At 45.0% G+C, this 14,571-nt stretch overlaps 1 protein-coding gene across 3 annotated transcripts in view; it reads right to left on the reverse strand.

Annotated features, from left to right (window-relative positions):
• znf385c (zinc finger protein 385C) overlaps positions 1-14,571 on the reverse strand; it is a 187,634-nt gene that overhangs the window by 25,625 nt on the left and 147,438 nt on the right. For all 3 annotated transcript variants that reach the window (XM_033645708.2, XM_033645707.2, XM_033645709.2), the window contains one exon: positions 12,282-12,424. In XM_033645708.2, the coding sequence (XP_033501599.1) occupies positions 12,282-12,424 (143 nt within the window). The remainder of the gene's footprint in view (positions 1-12,281; positions 12,425-14,571) is intronic.

Below are 14,571 nucleotides of genomic sequence, written 5' to 3' on the forward strand. Positions count from 1 at the left end.
AAAAATCCAATTACATAGAACTAAGAGCAAGAGATCTGGTACAAGCAGGGGGTGTCTACCTGTAGCTGAGCAGGTTTATGGCATAAATCTGGAGTAAATGAAAACTTCACTCAGTGAATTGGCATGAGGTTGCATGGCCCTGTGATGTGAGGGGAATATCTTTCTCCCTGCAAGGACAGTGTGTGATACTCAGAGCTTTATGCATGATTTTTCTGACATCTCTGGCTGTTTCGCCCGCATGCATGGACTAACTTGACCAGAGTATTTTTTTGTTATTTTTCAGAAAAGGGAAAAAGGAGAAGTGCGTTAACGGTCTCACTGACTATGAAGGAACTGTAGGGGTGATGTGTTTCTTTGACTGCAGTTTTCGTCTCAAGCAGCTCCAGGCAATAATGATCTTGCTTAGACCGGGTTACTTCCTTCTCATTACGGTGTGGGAAGGAATCTAGTCTCCACAGTCTCTCCACATTCTCCATCAACTCGGCAGTAGCAGGACAGGATACAGTGTTGCAGAGTGTAAATAAGGCTTGTGCACCAGAAGTCGGAGGTCGAGGTAAGGCATTGGCTGGGCCCTGAACAGCCCAACCCAGGGCAGTATGGATGGCGATGGGTCCCCCATAAGGTCCAATGTGGACAGGCTCTTTGGGCACCAACAAGTGGGAATGATCTGAGCCTATCAGGATCAATGGCCGAGCATGGACAAAGTCTGGTAAAGGTAGGCCTTGCAAGTGGGAATACTCCCTCTGCAGGTCAGAGGCTGGACAGGAATGCTCAGCCAAGTTGAGGACAGGGGCAGTAAAGGCATTGGCTATAAGGAATTTGATTTTCTTCTGGCTCACTGGGGAGATAGAACAGGAGATGGTCTCACCACTTATGGGAATCACTTTGTGACGCACAGTTCTGAGATTCAGGATCTCTTCTGGTCCTTTAAGTTGCAGCTGGGACACTGCCGAGGTCAGGATGATCGTTCTTTCTGAACCATCGTCAAGTATGGCATATGTCCTCAGCCTCTGCCGGCCGTTGATCAAGAAAACTGGGACAACCTTCAACATCACACGGGGAGATCTGTTTGGCTGATCTACGTACAGAGTGTCTGCAGTGCAGGGTGCACGGACGAGCAGGTTGAGGGTGTCTCCTGTAGCTGATTTCTGTGAGCCATGGTGGCCTGTGGACAGTTGATGTGCAATGTTATGCAAGATGGTGAGATGCAACTCTTTGCAGATGTTGCAAGGCTTTTTTAGGGTGCATTTCTCTGGCTTATGGCAGCGGGCACATCTGTAGCAACGATCATTCTTCTCTATCCATGTTCTCAGTTGTGACGGGCTGAACTCCTTAACTTTCGGGCAAGTTCCCAGGAAGTGTTCCTTGTTGTTACAGTATGGACAAAAAGGTAGGAACTTGGTGGTGGTTGTCCTCTTTCCTCGGCTCTGCTGGTCATCAGGCTGGCTCTCCCCAGTGGCTGTGTTGCTCAGGTACATTGTGGTCGGCGTAGCCCTTCTCCCCTGGTTCTTCTGGACCAGCTCTTGTCTCTCCATTGAGGTGGGTCCCGAGGCTTGTTGGGCAATACTCTTAGCCCGGGCTTTAACCTGGAGCCATGCCGAGAAGTCTTCCAAGGTGTATGTTTGTTCTGAGCCCTCTTTCAGGATGCCCTGAAGCAGACAGTGCTCAATGAAACTATCTCGATTTTGAATGGGGAGCTTGGTAAGTAGCCTGTCTACGTGAGAGCCGCACTGCAACTCACTTCCGTCTGCACCTCCCACTGACCGCAGCATGCCAATCAATGAATGCACAGAAAGAGCGAAGTCCTGGAATGTGTTGTTGTCACCAAGTCTGACAGGTGGTGAATGAATGATGCTAGCTATTTCACTTTGGACCAACTGCCGTGGCTGGCCATACTTTGCCTTGAGGGCAGCAAGAGCAGATGTGTAGGGAGTTGAGGCATGCATATAAGACTTTGCTAGTTTGTATGCACTTGGCAGCCTCAAGTGATCCATAAGGACCTGGAACTTGTATTGTTCAGAAAGGTGAGCATGGACATCTAACAGATTCTCCAACGCCATGTTAAGCAGAACAAAGTCACTTTCCTTTCCGCTCTCAAAATAAGGCAATCTTGGTTTTGGGATGCCAAAGGCAGTCGCCACTAATAGCTCCATGATACTAGCACCCTCTGATACCCTTTCAGTGGGGTTAGGCAAGGAAAGAGGTGCAGGTTTCTCACCAGCTGGATCTGAAGGTCTTTGACTCTTGGCTGGACGTGGTGCGGTCCGTGCTATATGGTGAAACGAAGGAGGTGAGGGAGTTGCATGCTCTGGACTGGAAGTTTGAACTACTGGGTGACTCTCTGTAGTGGGATGAGGAGTCACAGCCGGACTCACAGCATCTACGGGTAGACTTACAGCTGGAGGTAAGTGTTGGAACAAAGAAGGGGTTCGTTGATTCACTGGAACTGAATAAGAGGCAGATATCTGAGGACCCGCAAGTGGAGCCTGCTGCTTGGAGAACAGGTCAACAGGTTCAGCTGAATCCAGAACCCTGGAGCTCATGGAGAAAGGAGCCAGCACTTGAGGTGGGTCATTCACACTGGACATAGCCGGCGGAGCGGGTGGTTGTTCTGTGGTCATTCCTACATCCCCTGTGAATGATGTTATCAATCGAGCCTCTTCCAATTCTCTTTGGACTTTCCGCAGCCGTCACTGTAGAGTAAGAGACCGGGTCAACCTCTCTCGTTCCTTTAAAGCTTCTTGTGCTCGCCTATCCAGTTCTTGTGCCCGTTCATCTAGAGCTTGTTCCTCCTGGATCTGACTCTGTATCTCCTGCAGTTCTCCAAGTTTCCTCCTCTCCTCAATCATGGCCGCCTGTAGAGGGGTGAGCTCCACTTGCTGGCTCCTGCGTGAGCTTCGGGAACTGCCACTGGCATAAGTGTAGGTAGAAGAGAGGGCCTTCTTTGACCTTGGTAATGGCTCACGCTTGTCGCTCTTGCCTCTAGATCTGCTGGGTCTCACCTCTCCCAGGTGGGGTGGAGCAGATGCTGACATTGGAGCTGGTCGTGGAGCTGGCTGCCGAGCTGGCTGCAGAACTGGCTGTAGAGCAGGCTGTAGAACTGGCTGCTCTCCTACCGCTGATTCGGGCTGGACATAGTTGTGGGTGACTTCTTCCTCCGCTTCTACCTCCTCAGCGGCTGTGTCCTCTTTCTCTTCGAGCTGTTGATCAGGGTCTTCCCAGTCATCCACCTGGACATCAGCAGCGTCTGGTGGTGGAGGCGGTTCGGCTGCTTGGCTGTGATGAGGGAGGCTTTTGGGCTTACTGGAGATTTGTCTTGTATCCGGGTACAGGAAGCCATAGCGGTCAGGTGGACGCCTCTCTCGTTGAGGCCTGGATACAGTCTCCTCACTACTGGTTCCAGCTGGGGGAACCTTCTCTTCCAAGTCCAAGTCTCTTGACTCCTTACCGTTGCCTGCCATAGGATCACTCACTCAGCATCCGGCTCGAAGGACCATTGAAGGAACTGTAGGGGTGATGTGGTTCGGGGAGAGTAAGTGTGTGGTGAGCAAACAGAGTCTCGGTCAGAAGACATCAATGGCAGGGAGTGGAATGATGGAATTAGGCAAGGGAGCAGGCAGGTTTCAATGCAACACCAGTAGCTTTTATTTATCTTTGATTTGATCTTTCTGTCGTTGTCACATCTTATTTTCGTGTGCTGCATCAGAAAAAGGATAAACAAAAAGACAATATAATTACAAACAAACAACGGAGTGGTCAATTAAACAATAAACAACAAATAAGTATGGGTGAATATACAATCCACAACTAAACAGTAAAATGGTCAAGCGACAAACAATCTTACATGGCTCCTGGCACATGTCTGGGAACAAAGAGAGTAGGGTAGCAGAGCACATGTCAGCAAAGCCACCACAAAAGGCATACAAAGGAAACAATCAAAATGATGAATTGAACACTCACGTTAACTTGAAGACGCACACAAATCAGGATACATGTGCTGGCAGGGAGTGCAAAGGATGAACTGAGGGGTGAACAAACAATTTATAGTCTCCGCCCCTTACCCAGCAGGTAAGGTGGGCGTGGTCAGGTGGCAGGTATCTGCTGGGTTCACTTTGGCAGATTCACCATATTTATTTGTATTTATTTAGAAAGAAAAATTGAAGAAAACTGAGAAAGCTCCGGGTCCAGGGAGTCTTTTCAGACTATGTTGACGCACACAAAATTCAAAAATTCAGATTTTTGCCCTTATTCCAAACAAGACAATGTTCCTACTAAACTGTTGACATAGCTATCAAAACAGATTATTCCACTAATATGCATACTCCAATTAACATGCCCTAACACGTCATTGGTCATGTCAAAAGATTTCCACCAGTGGAGGACTTGTTTGACCGTTGGGACACAGCCGAACACAGCCTCCCTCTTTCATCCACCGTCTTGAAAAGCTTGGTGTTACAATATTTGCGCATGTCCAAACACCTGTTGATATCCAAGCCTTTCATAATGTTCAAAAGTAGGTGTGTGTCTGCTTCCAACTAGCAATGTGGGCTTTTCTTTTGGGCATGCATCTCTGCCCCGCAGTCTTGCAAACTGTTGGCTGGTTGGTTTGTGTACAAAGCACAGAGCTGAAAGTAAACAGGCAAGAGGCTGTGTGTCGCAAGCTGTGGGAAAAAGCCCAGTTGAGATACATATTCTGAATGCACAATCAAAAGAGTGCTCCTAAAGCCTGAATAATATCAACATATTGTACATGTTGTGATCTACAAATGCTACATTCAGAGAAAGCCCTTATTTGGAATATCCAAATGGAATATGCTGTTTATGTGACTCGAATCATGGACAGAATATGGTCATATTTGGAATAACAGTGAAATAGAAGTGTGCATGTAAGCATAGTAGCTAACTGGCACGCTTCTTATGACGCACAAGATCAAAGTGCATGTCAGTTTGAAGTGACAACCACCTGAGTGGAGAGGCCTACTTTATCTATTTTGTCAAACTATACTGCATACCAACTAATTATGCATTGCAAGTAAACTGTCACAATGAAAGTAATGTGACTGTGATAAGTACAAATGTAAATATATTCAGGCTGATTGCTATGCTTTTGAACAACAGGTGGCTGCGATCCAACTGTGTTTACTCTTTACTGCTTTTCTACAGTACAACAGTGAGCAGGCAGACAGAACTTACTAAAAAATTTAAAAAGCAAGAAAAACAGTGCTTGACCTAGTGCCTAGAGATTATCCAAGAGTGGAGTTTCTGATGACACATCTTAGCAGTAACGTAAGAAGTCACCGGTTTATACATTGACACACCACATAAAGATGATCTTTCTTGAGACTCTAAAGTTCTCTCTTGACACAACAAAAGCGGCTTTACTAATTTCTCAGTTTGTAAATCCTTGTCTCCTCTCCTTGTGTCTTAGTTTCTCCTACCCTCAGGTAGGAAGAGTAAGAATGTTTTCACATTTGGTCCTTTTCAGCCCTCAATCCAGACAGTGACTCAGCATTTTTTTGTGCATATGTGAAGACTCAAAGAGAACTCAGACCCGTCTGAAGCAAACCCTACTCAGACCACCCCCGGAGACGGTGTGAGTTTGGTTTGCTTCAAGTCCGCGTTAGAGTTCACTTAACCTGTGCCTTGTGAACATAAAGCACTCATTTTACTCTTTGCTGTTGTATTTAGCCCTGTAGTTCAAATGTTGTTGCACTTGGACCCTTGAAAAACAGACGCAACCACGTCAGCCTGTAGCAGGACGAGGAGTAGTTTGGTCCACGGAGGATACTGCATGTATCTTCATGTGGAATGTAGAATACGTCAAACGGCAATAGTCTACAGCACACAGACACGCTAAGGTTTTCCTCCAATTTTCAGTTAATCTGAAAGTGAGAGGCTTCATGACTGCACTGCAGTGCTACGTCAATATGGCAATATATATGTCAATATATGTATAGGCTATAGTGTGAATTCAGAGAGGACTTGGTCCACTTTTTGGTTCACTTTAAGAGGACTGAGTTTGGTTTGTTTAAAAAGGACCATATGTAAAAAAAAACACACACCCTAAGAGACACAAGGAGACAGAAGTCGATGTAACAGACAGTTAACAAATTAAGACATTCACGCTTTGGATCCATCACTTTAAAGTGATGTCTACTAAATATATCATGGGGCACAGCTAAATCATCAGTTGTGTATCACGCCTGTTTTTTACATCACAGGTGCCGAAAAGTCTTCCACAAAGAATACACCTGTACATTCTTGCTCATAGCTCCTCTAGCATGTCTCCTCTGTCCTTGAGAAGCACTTTAGGAATTGAGACATCCTTTAAGATGGTGTGGTGGGATCGATTTCCGGGTCACAGGCAGGAGGTCGGAAGACAAAGGAGGCACTAATGAGAAAAGCCCAAGATCTGCAGTGCAATGACAGTTACACTGATGATATTACTCCTCCCACACAATTTATCCTGAACTAACCTCGTACTATGCAAGACATGATTTACTTTTGAAAAATGTTTTACAATAATGATATATTTTACTTTTGCTTTTTGCTTTGAATTTATTAGCAATGTTGATTCTTTGCACACAATTATTAAAGTTAACACCCATGGTCCACACACTTATTTGTCTAATTACACCTGTTGTCAGGACAGTGGGGGTGGGTAGATAATGGGCTTCACTGACATCTTCCTCACTCTTAAGTTGAACCTGTTATGGTGGGATAATGGCCCAACATAAGTCTGAGAAGACATCTATATTCAGGAGGTTATAACACCTGTGTGGGTGTGCAGAACATTGAACTTACATCTCTTTCTGCACCAAATCCTACCTATAAGAACAGTTTTTGCATGCAACTAGTTTTCATACTCTACTTTGTGTACATGTTATTTATATTCTTTTTATATTTCTCTTTCCTGCAGCTTCCTCTTTTTTTCTCTTTCTATATCCGAGGCAATGAAGGCAGCAAGATTGCTTGAATTTTCATGTCTGGATACATAGTTTAGTTTTACTGATGGACACCCTCTCAGTATTGTTCAGTATTGTATCTGTGCTGCTGCAACAGTTTCTCTTTCTACCTAATTGAACTGATGGCTCATTGAATGCACCTGTGCCTGCTATATTTAAGTGACCTGAAAGCATGACTCTGTGAGCACTGATGAAGGTCTGAGGGACTGCTACGGGTTTTAATGTTGCTTTACTGTGCACCTGAGTACTTTTGTTATGCAATACAAATTGGAAAGAATCATGTTTTGATGGGAACTGCCCATTGGTTCGACAGCCCATTGGTTTGACATCCCATTGTTCTGACCATATTAAACTCATTGTTGCTAAGTCCGTTCCGAAATCATCAAGATGCCCTGTGGTTAAGGTCTGGTTAGGTTTAGGCACAAAAACCACTTGGTTAGGGTCAGGAAAAGATCATGGTGTGGGTTAAAATGAAAAAGAAAGTGACAAACACATAAGCCGTGAGCCTGCTCCGCCTCAAGCTGGTCGCGGCGCACCATACACCCGCCGCGAGCCATTCAGCACCACGGACAGTTGGAGTAATGGGATGTCGAACCAATGGGCTGTCGAACCAATGACATGGACCCGTTTTGATTTCACGTGTGTGTATTTCTGTGGCTGTTGGCTTTAGATTGCCTTCACATTAAAGACAGGAGACATTCTGTTGCTGTAGAATTTCCTGTAGGCTATGTGTGTGGTCACTGTGTTTAGATAATAATTAAGATGTATGTCAGATTCTCTCTTCACTCATGCATTGCAGGCTAAAGTAATCATCAGGGCTGTTCCTGCTCTCACAAGGCGGAATATATTAATAGAACTCCTCCACCCACTCAACCACTAACAAAACCTTTTTTAATTTGACTTCCAGACCTCAAAAATGGGGCCGAGCCAACATGGTCCCTATGCTGTATTGAGAGAGGTGGGGCATGATGGACAGTGTCCAGGATAGAAATAATAACAATACTGAAAATATGGCTCCTAAAAATGTTCTTGCTGACATAAAAAAATAAAAGCTGATGCAAGGTTTCAGACATTTAAACCCACCCAGGGTGCAGGAATTTCCGTAACTTAAAGGAGCATTCAGAGATCTGCTGGATGCCTATGATCTTTGCTGCTTTAACAATGCTGTTAAGATGTGACTTTCACTGCAATCTATTCTTAATTAGCTGGATTTATACTTCTGCGTTAAGGGGTTACACTTAACCTGTATGTTTCTGCATGTCAGGGCTAAAAGCAGCAATGGAGATACCACAGGGGGACTGTAAGAATTGTGATTGGTCAGCTTAGGCTGCTTGTGTCTCTCATTTAGGTTTCTGATACTTTTAGAGAACTTTGAGAGTGAAGAAAACATTAAGGAAGTTGAAGAAAGACTCTCAGTAGTCTCCTCTTTTTCAGTAACACACATCTAGTAAAGCCATGACACTGCAGACCTGTTCCTGCAATCACTGCTCTGTATGAATGAACAAAAGGTAAACACAGTGATTGCACAGCGGTCAATAAGAAATGTCAAAATGACCACAAGTTCACAAAACTCCTCCTTTATTTTTTTTTATTTTTATTTTTTTAGATACGCTGAAAAAAATCTAACTTTTGTAGCAGATTTCTGACAGACCATATGCACTATGCCACAGGAAGTTAGCATAAAAACGAATTAGCTGACAAAGGAAACATGCTTGTTGTGTAACATATAGAGAGCAAGCATAGTGGATCGTAAGTCTGGCTGGCTATACATCCGACAGGCCAGCCTCCTCACTTATTTGTTGCCATGCAAAACACAGAAGTGGACTGTTATTTAATGGAAAGGCATTTCTCAACACCACCAGTCTCCTCCAAAATTCATGTATCTGTGCAGCAGCACAGCCCTGGGTGATAAAGTAGAAAGGCAGGCAAGAGCATTGTTTTTGACAGTGTCTCCAATATATAAACCATAGTAGGCATAATGCGAAGGACGACTCCATTGTATGATCTTGGGAGCTTGCCACTGGCGCTCTTTTCTACACTGTAGCGACAACATAAACAAATGTTATGTCAATGATGACGCAAGTGTACTTAGGTACGTAACAAAATGACTACTGTAAAAGTACGAATAAATCATACATAATATGAAAACTTCCTAAGTATGTATGCAGCCCACCATCCCCCTTTATCACAAAGTAAACTAAGAATGAACACACAGGGAATAAAATACAGCCTGATCATGCATCTGGTAGAAGACTATAAATCCAGCTTTAGCCTTCATGTTTCTCTGCACACAGGCTCTGTAAGATGAGTGAGTTTGTTCTTAACACGACTATATTGCCCCTTTGTAACAAGCCTTGCTACAGCTCATATTCAAATGCAGTTAGACTTCATTGTAATCTCAGAAATGTGACTGTATAACACATTATGAGTCAGTGCAGCCTGGAGGGAAGTGTTTGGAGAGGGTTTTGGGCAGACTAATTCAGTTTTAACTGTCTGTGAATAGACTGCAGACAGTCCCAGAACGGCACACTATAAACAGTAGAGTGAAAGCCTAGGCTTCATTAGAAGGTCTGCATGCCACGATGACAGCTGATTTCATTGCGGCACCCTTCAGCATGGTATCACATATAACAATCATCTTGGATCTCTCCCCAGGTTGGCACAGTGCCTGGCTCAGTCCATTCCTCTGCTCGGATGGCAGAGCAATGACCGTGGAGAGCGCTGTTCTCACAGAGTTTAGACCGCTCACTGGAACCACACCGATGGCACTGCAGACAGCCTCAGCTGCCCAGAGATCAAGGAGCGTTGGTGTACTGATGGCAGCAAGGATGGCGCATTGCCTTGCTTCCTTTGTGATACAAGCCTGAACAACATCAGATCCCTGTGTACCCCACAAAGAGCTGTGTCATGTCCAAGGCAGCTGCCTCCTCTGCAAGAGTGGAGTCTGTTTACTACAGATTCCTCAAGAAGGCCAGGTGTGAGAGGAAATATAAACACACCTCACACTGAAACCTCAATGCTGGAGGTATATCTCTCCCTCAGGGCTACCTTTGCCTTTGTTGCTTTATTTTGGCCTCTTCTACATGACTCAAAGCTACCTCTGGGAGCAACTGACTTTTCTCTCCGCCAGCCAAAGCCTGACCATGAAACCTAGCTCTCCCACTCCTGCTGCCCTCTGTCCACCTTAGCAGGGCAGGCTGCACACAGCTATTTGTTTTAGGAACTGAAGAATGTGCCCATTGTCCGTCCGCAGCCATCCTGAACCGACTGCTATAAATGAGTCTTTTGTCCAAGCCCTCCGTCCTCCCCCGCCATCCTGGTGCAGACAGAACTTATCCTGCACCGGGCGGCTGAGTCCGTGATGGGGTTTCATGGTAGGTAGAGAGAAAGAAGGAGAAAGAGACAGAGAGAGAGAGGGGGGGGGGGGGGGGGGTGTAAGAAGGGACACCAGGGGAACCGGAGGATATTTAGTTTTGGAGACAGGTGCATTCATCTTACCCCCTGCACACGTCCGGGACAACGTGTGCCTTATCAGGGCTAAGAGAACCCGGGGCTCCCAGTTGAATGGACTATGTGATTAATGCCACAGCTGCACTGTCAGACTTTGTGTTATGGAGGCTAATCATCTCCTCCTGGGACTGAAGCGACACTGATTTGATGTTATTTCCACAGTTATCATAATTTCTGCATTCTGGTTGAGGTAGATTCCACGTCCTACTGCGAGTTGTATTCATATTTAACAATGGCTGAAAGACTGAATTTTATTGCATTTTCCTGTGAGCAAGGTTGCTGCATTAATTAATAATCTACTGCCTTCTTCTCCTACAACAACTGTTTCTAAGACAACTGCTTTTATTCTCTCTAACAAAGGTAGACTGAAGACCAAAAATAAAACAACGCTTTAAATTCTGAAATATATTTGCTGTGGGTTTCCACAAATTATTTTTATTAGACAACACAAAGCTGCGAGGCACAGACGTTGGTTTGAGAATAGAAACAGCAATTTCCCCATTGAAGCATAAGCATAACACAGACAAAACACTGACCAGAGACCTGCCCTATTGCTTCCACCAGTAATATAAATACATGAGGGTGTTAGAGGAGCGAGCGTTTTCCATGCTGACTTTGCTGGTGGGCATGCTCAATCCTCCATAGGGCAGTATAGGCAACCCTGCAACCCCAAAGCGGTGGGCGGCAGAACAAATGAATAAACTGCACTCTTCACATAGCAGGTTGGAGACCCCCTACACATACAGCACACGTTTATCCACCCCCTCACACATGTCCTCCACTGTAAGAACCAGCCAGCCAGATGTCTGTGTGGCCCTTCCTCTCTCACTCTACCTTTTTTCGCTTGGTTTGAAAAGGTGTAAAGTGTACGCTGCAGCGAAAGCTCTGGCTTATGTTTCATTTACAGACCACAGAACTAGAGATGGTTTCACAGTGTGCCATGAGGGAAGTGAACACACACACATACCCTCATGCACACACCCACACACACGCAGCGTAAAACTAGGATCAAAGAAACCAGAAGTGCCTATACACACACACAAAACGACAATGGGTATAGTGCTGGTAAGTAAAGGATCAAAGATACAGGCTTTTAATTCCAGGCACCGAGGCGAGGTAAGCATCAGAGCCAAGGTGCTTGAAAACCGAAGAGTTTGCTGCTGACGTTCGAAACAAAGTAATAAGGGTCTCATCTGTGGAGATGCTGATGCTAAGGTGACAACTGGAATGCTGAGAGGTGGAACACTGCCTGAATAAAGATCAGCGCCCCGAACCTGAGGTGAAGCACCTGAGGTAAGTTTATGGGATGAGCACTGGAAGCTAAGGTCTGGCAGAACAGATAGTGAGTCGGTGAATGACAGGGTGGCTAGAATTATTAAGGACACGGTTTTATAGGCCCGTCTGTCTTTATCCCTCTCACTGATCATGAGGTTGAACACTGACACTAAATTTATGAAGAATATGTCTCATGACCCCGGTTCATAAAATTAAGGTCGTCACTGCTCCAGTGCACAAATGGATGTTAATACGTCTGTTGGGGGCTGACGTGTAGTTTAAGCAATACCACTGATATTTTGCAATGAGACAAAAAATCTAAAAGACATTTTGTTCTCAAGCTAAAGAAAGCCAGTTGCCTGTGTCCACTTGTATACAGTCTATGGCACTGTATAATTTGCAGGTAATCTTAGGCTTTGTAAGAGACCTTTATCTTTGTTGAAACTGATTAAAGTCACAGATAAATTGGTTCCACTGCTATCTAATTGCTATATTCCATGACATCAGGTGCCAAGGAGCCATTGCACTCACCGTGTTAAAGTTAGGGAAGAGGCTGAGAGGGGAGGATCCATTGAGTCTGAAGGGCAGGAGGTGTTTGAGGTCGAGCTGAGGCTGTAGAGGCCGTCCCGGGACGGGGAGGGAAGCCAGGAGGGGGCTGCCCTGGGCCGACGTACCTGGACAGCACAAAGAGATAGATGTTTAGAAGTTAGGAAACGACAGGAAACATTAACATGGGGGACATTTCTGTCCCAGTGTGATTGTAGGAATAGAACTGCACTGATGGCTTCCAAAAGGTCAGGTGCTGCTCTCAGAGGAGGCCTGACTTTGATTTATTTGATACCTGAGGCACCATTACACCTCCAGCTGACATCCAAAACACAAATGTGTGTGTACGAGTGTGCTTGTGAGCGAGCATGTGCTTGTATCTGGGACAATACAGTGTGTTTCTGTTAATATGCAGACAAATAGGAGGTGTACATGTGCATTTGGGGTGGGGGTGGGGGACAGTTTTGCTGGAGACTTAATACTCCCATCACCCCAATTGCCCCAACTGATCCCCCAAGGACAAGCCACCTGTCCTCATGTACATACACGCACACACAGACGCACACAGACACACACACACACACACACACACACACACGCACACACACACACAAGCACACAAACACATCATTTAATTACTGATTTATTGGCTGAGGAAAGGTGCCGGTGCGAGGGGAAGATGGGAGATATCGGATTTCAAATGGACCAGGGATGAAGAGATTTCTAATTTTCCGCTTGGCTGCGTTTCAGTGGACCAGTGTGCTCACCGGTGCACAGGCACTTATCCCAGCACCAGGATCAATCATCGGTGTCAGCTGCGGGTCACCGTAGCCACACCAAAGTATGCCTATCATGCGAGCCCTCCCACAACACACATACATACACTGTGACGCAGTTGTACATGTGTGATCACTCACACTACAGCCAAAAAAAAAAACAAAAAAAAAACAATCACTGACCTTACAATAACACCACCGGCTCAGAAATAGAAAAGACTTTCCAAAAAACAAGCTTCTTCTCAGGGAAAGGGAGGGAGAAGATTTTGGAGACAGATGGTGCGATACAAACTGGGAAAAGGTGAAGACAGACACACTGGTGTCACTCTGAAAAACTGGTAATATATTCATAGCTGGAAGTGCATTGTGTATGGTACTACTTTCTTTTCATTGAAGAGCAATCATGTTGTTGAAATAAAATAACTAGACTGAGAGAAGACTGAACTCAACAGTCTTATACCCTCTTTCCAACAATATTAGCACATATATGCAAGTTTTTTATAAGGCGATAGAATGCTTTACCACTCTCTTAAATGTGGTACTGACTATATTATTTTAATGATGTTTGAGGCGGTTTAGACACAGACCAACTGTATTTTTTGCTGTCATGACATTGCATCGGCAAAGGGGCTTATATTAGCGTGTCCACTGTGGTGTAATTTCTCCACCACTGCCAGTCGAAGCAGATCGGGTCTGGAGACGAAGGATACGCATGACTACTGCATGTCATTTGTCCCAGGAGTGAATGCTGATTGTAACCTTTTACATTGAATACAAAAGCCAGATGTTAGTGGGGTATTTGTCCAGTGGGAGCTTAATCTTGGTTCATCAAAACCTGTTAACAAACCCACTTTTTGTAAAAACTGGATTACATTCAGTGCAGATAGTTTGTGCATTAATCATTTGCTTAATTAAATAAAACACTTTCAAGGTTATAAAAATACCATGGTTCAGAAAAACTTTAATCATAGGTCTTCTGTCTCCAACATGAAAACTGAGCATACTATGCACCTACCATTCTTATTTTTTGCCTCGTCACAAAATGAACACATGCCCCTCTCCACTGGCTGTAAACATAATTCCTAGAGAGACTGAAATATCGAGCCATTCCACTTATCATTCACCTAGACTGCTCAAACATGGCTACAAAGCCATCACAGAAACACAAAAAATAACAGAAACTCCAATTTTGTAGTGTTTTTTCCTTTGTTGTGGTGTATTAGTAGTATTTATTTTCTTAGCATCGGTTTCAAGGTTGTGGTACGGTGATGATACTGCTTTATGGCTTGTGTGAAGTACAGTACAAAGTGATAGATAGAGAATTTGTCAGTAGTCTGGCCCACGGCTCTCTGCGGCTTGGCAGGATTGGCAGCCATGATGCGGGGTGTATGTAGTTGGTGGGTGGGGGGGCTGAAAGACTGAAGCTTTGAGCATATGCTCCTCAGTGCTGGGCTCCGGCCTGCCTTTGCCATGTGTGGGCACTCCTCTGCTGTCTGTCT

This window comes from Epinephelus lanceolatus, chromosome 18, assembly GCF_041903045.1.
Source record: "Epinephelus lanceolatus isolate andai-2023 chromosome 18, ASM4190304v1, whole genome shotgun sequence".
Lineage (NCBI taxonomy): Eukaryota > Metazoa > Chordata > Actinopteri > Perciformes > Serranidae > Epinephelus > Epinephelus lanceolatus.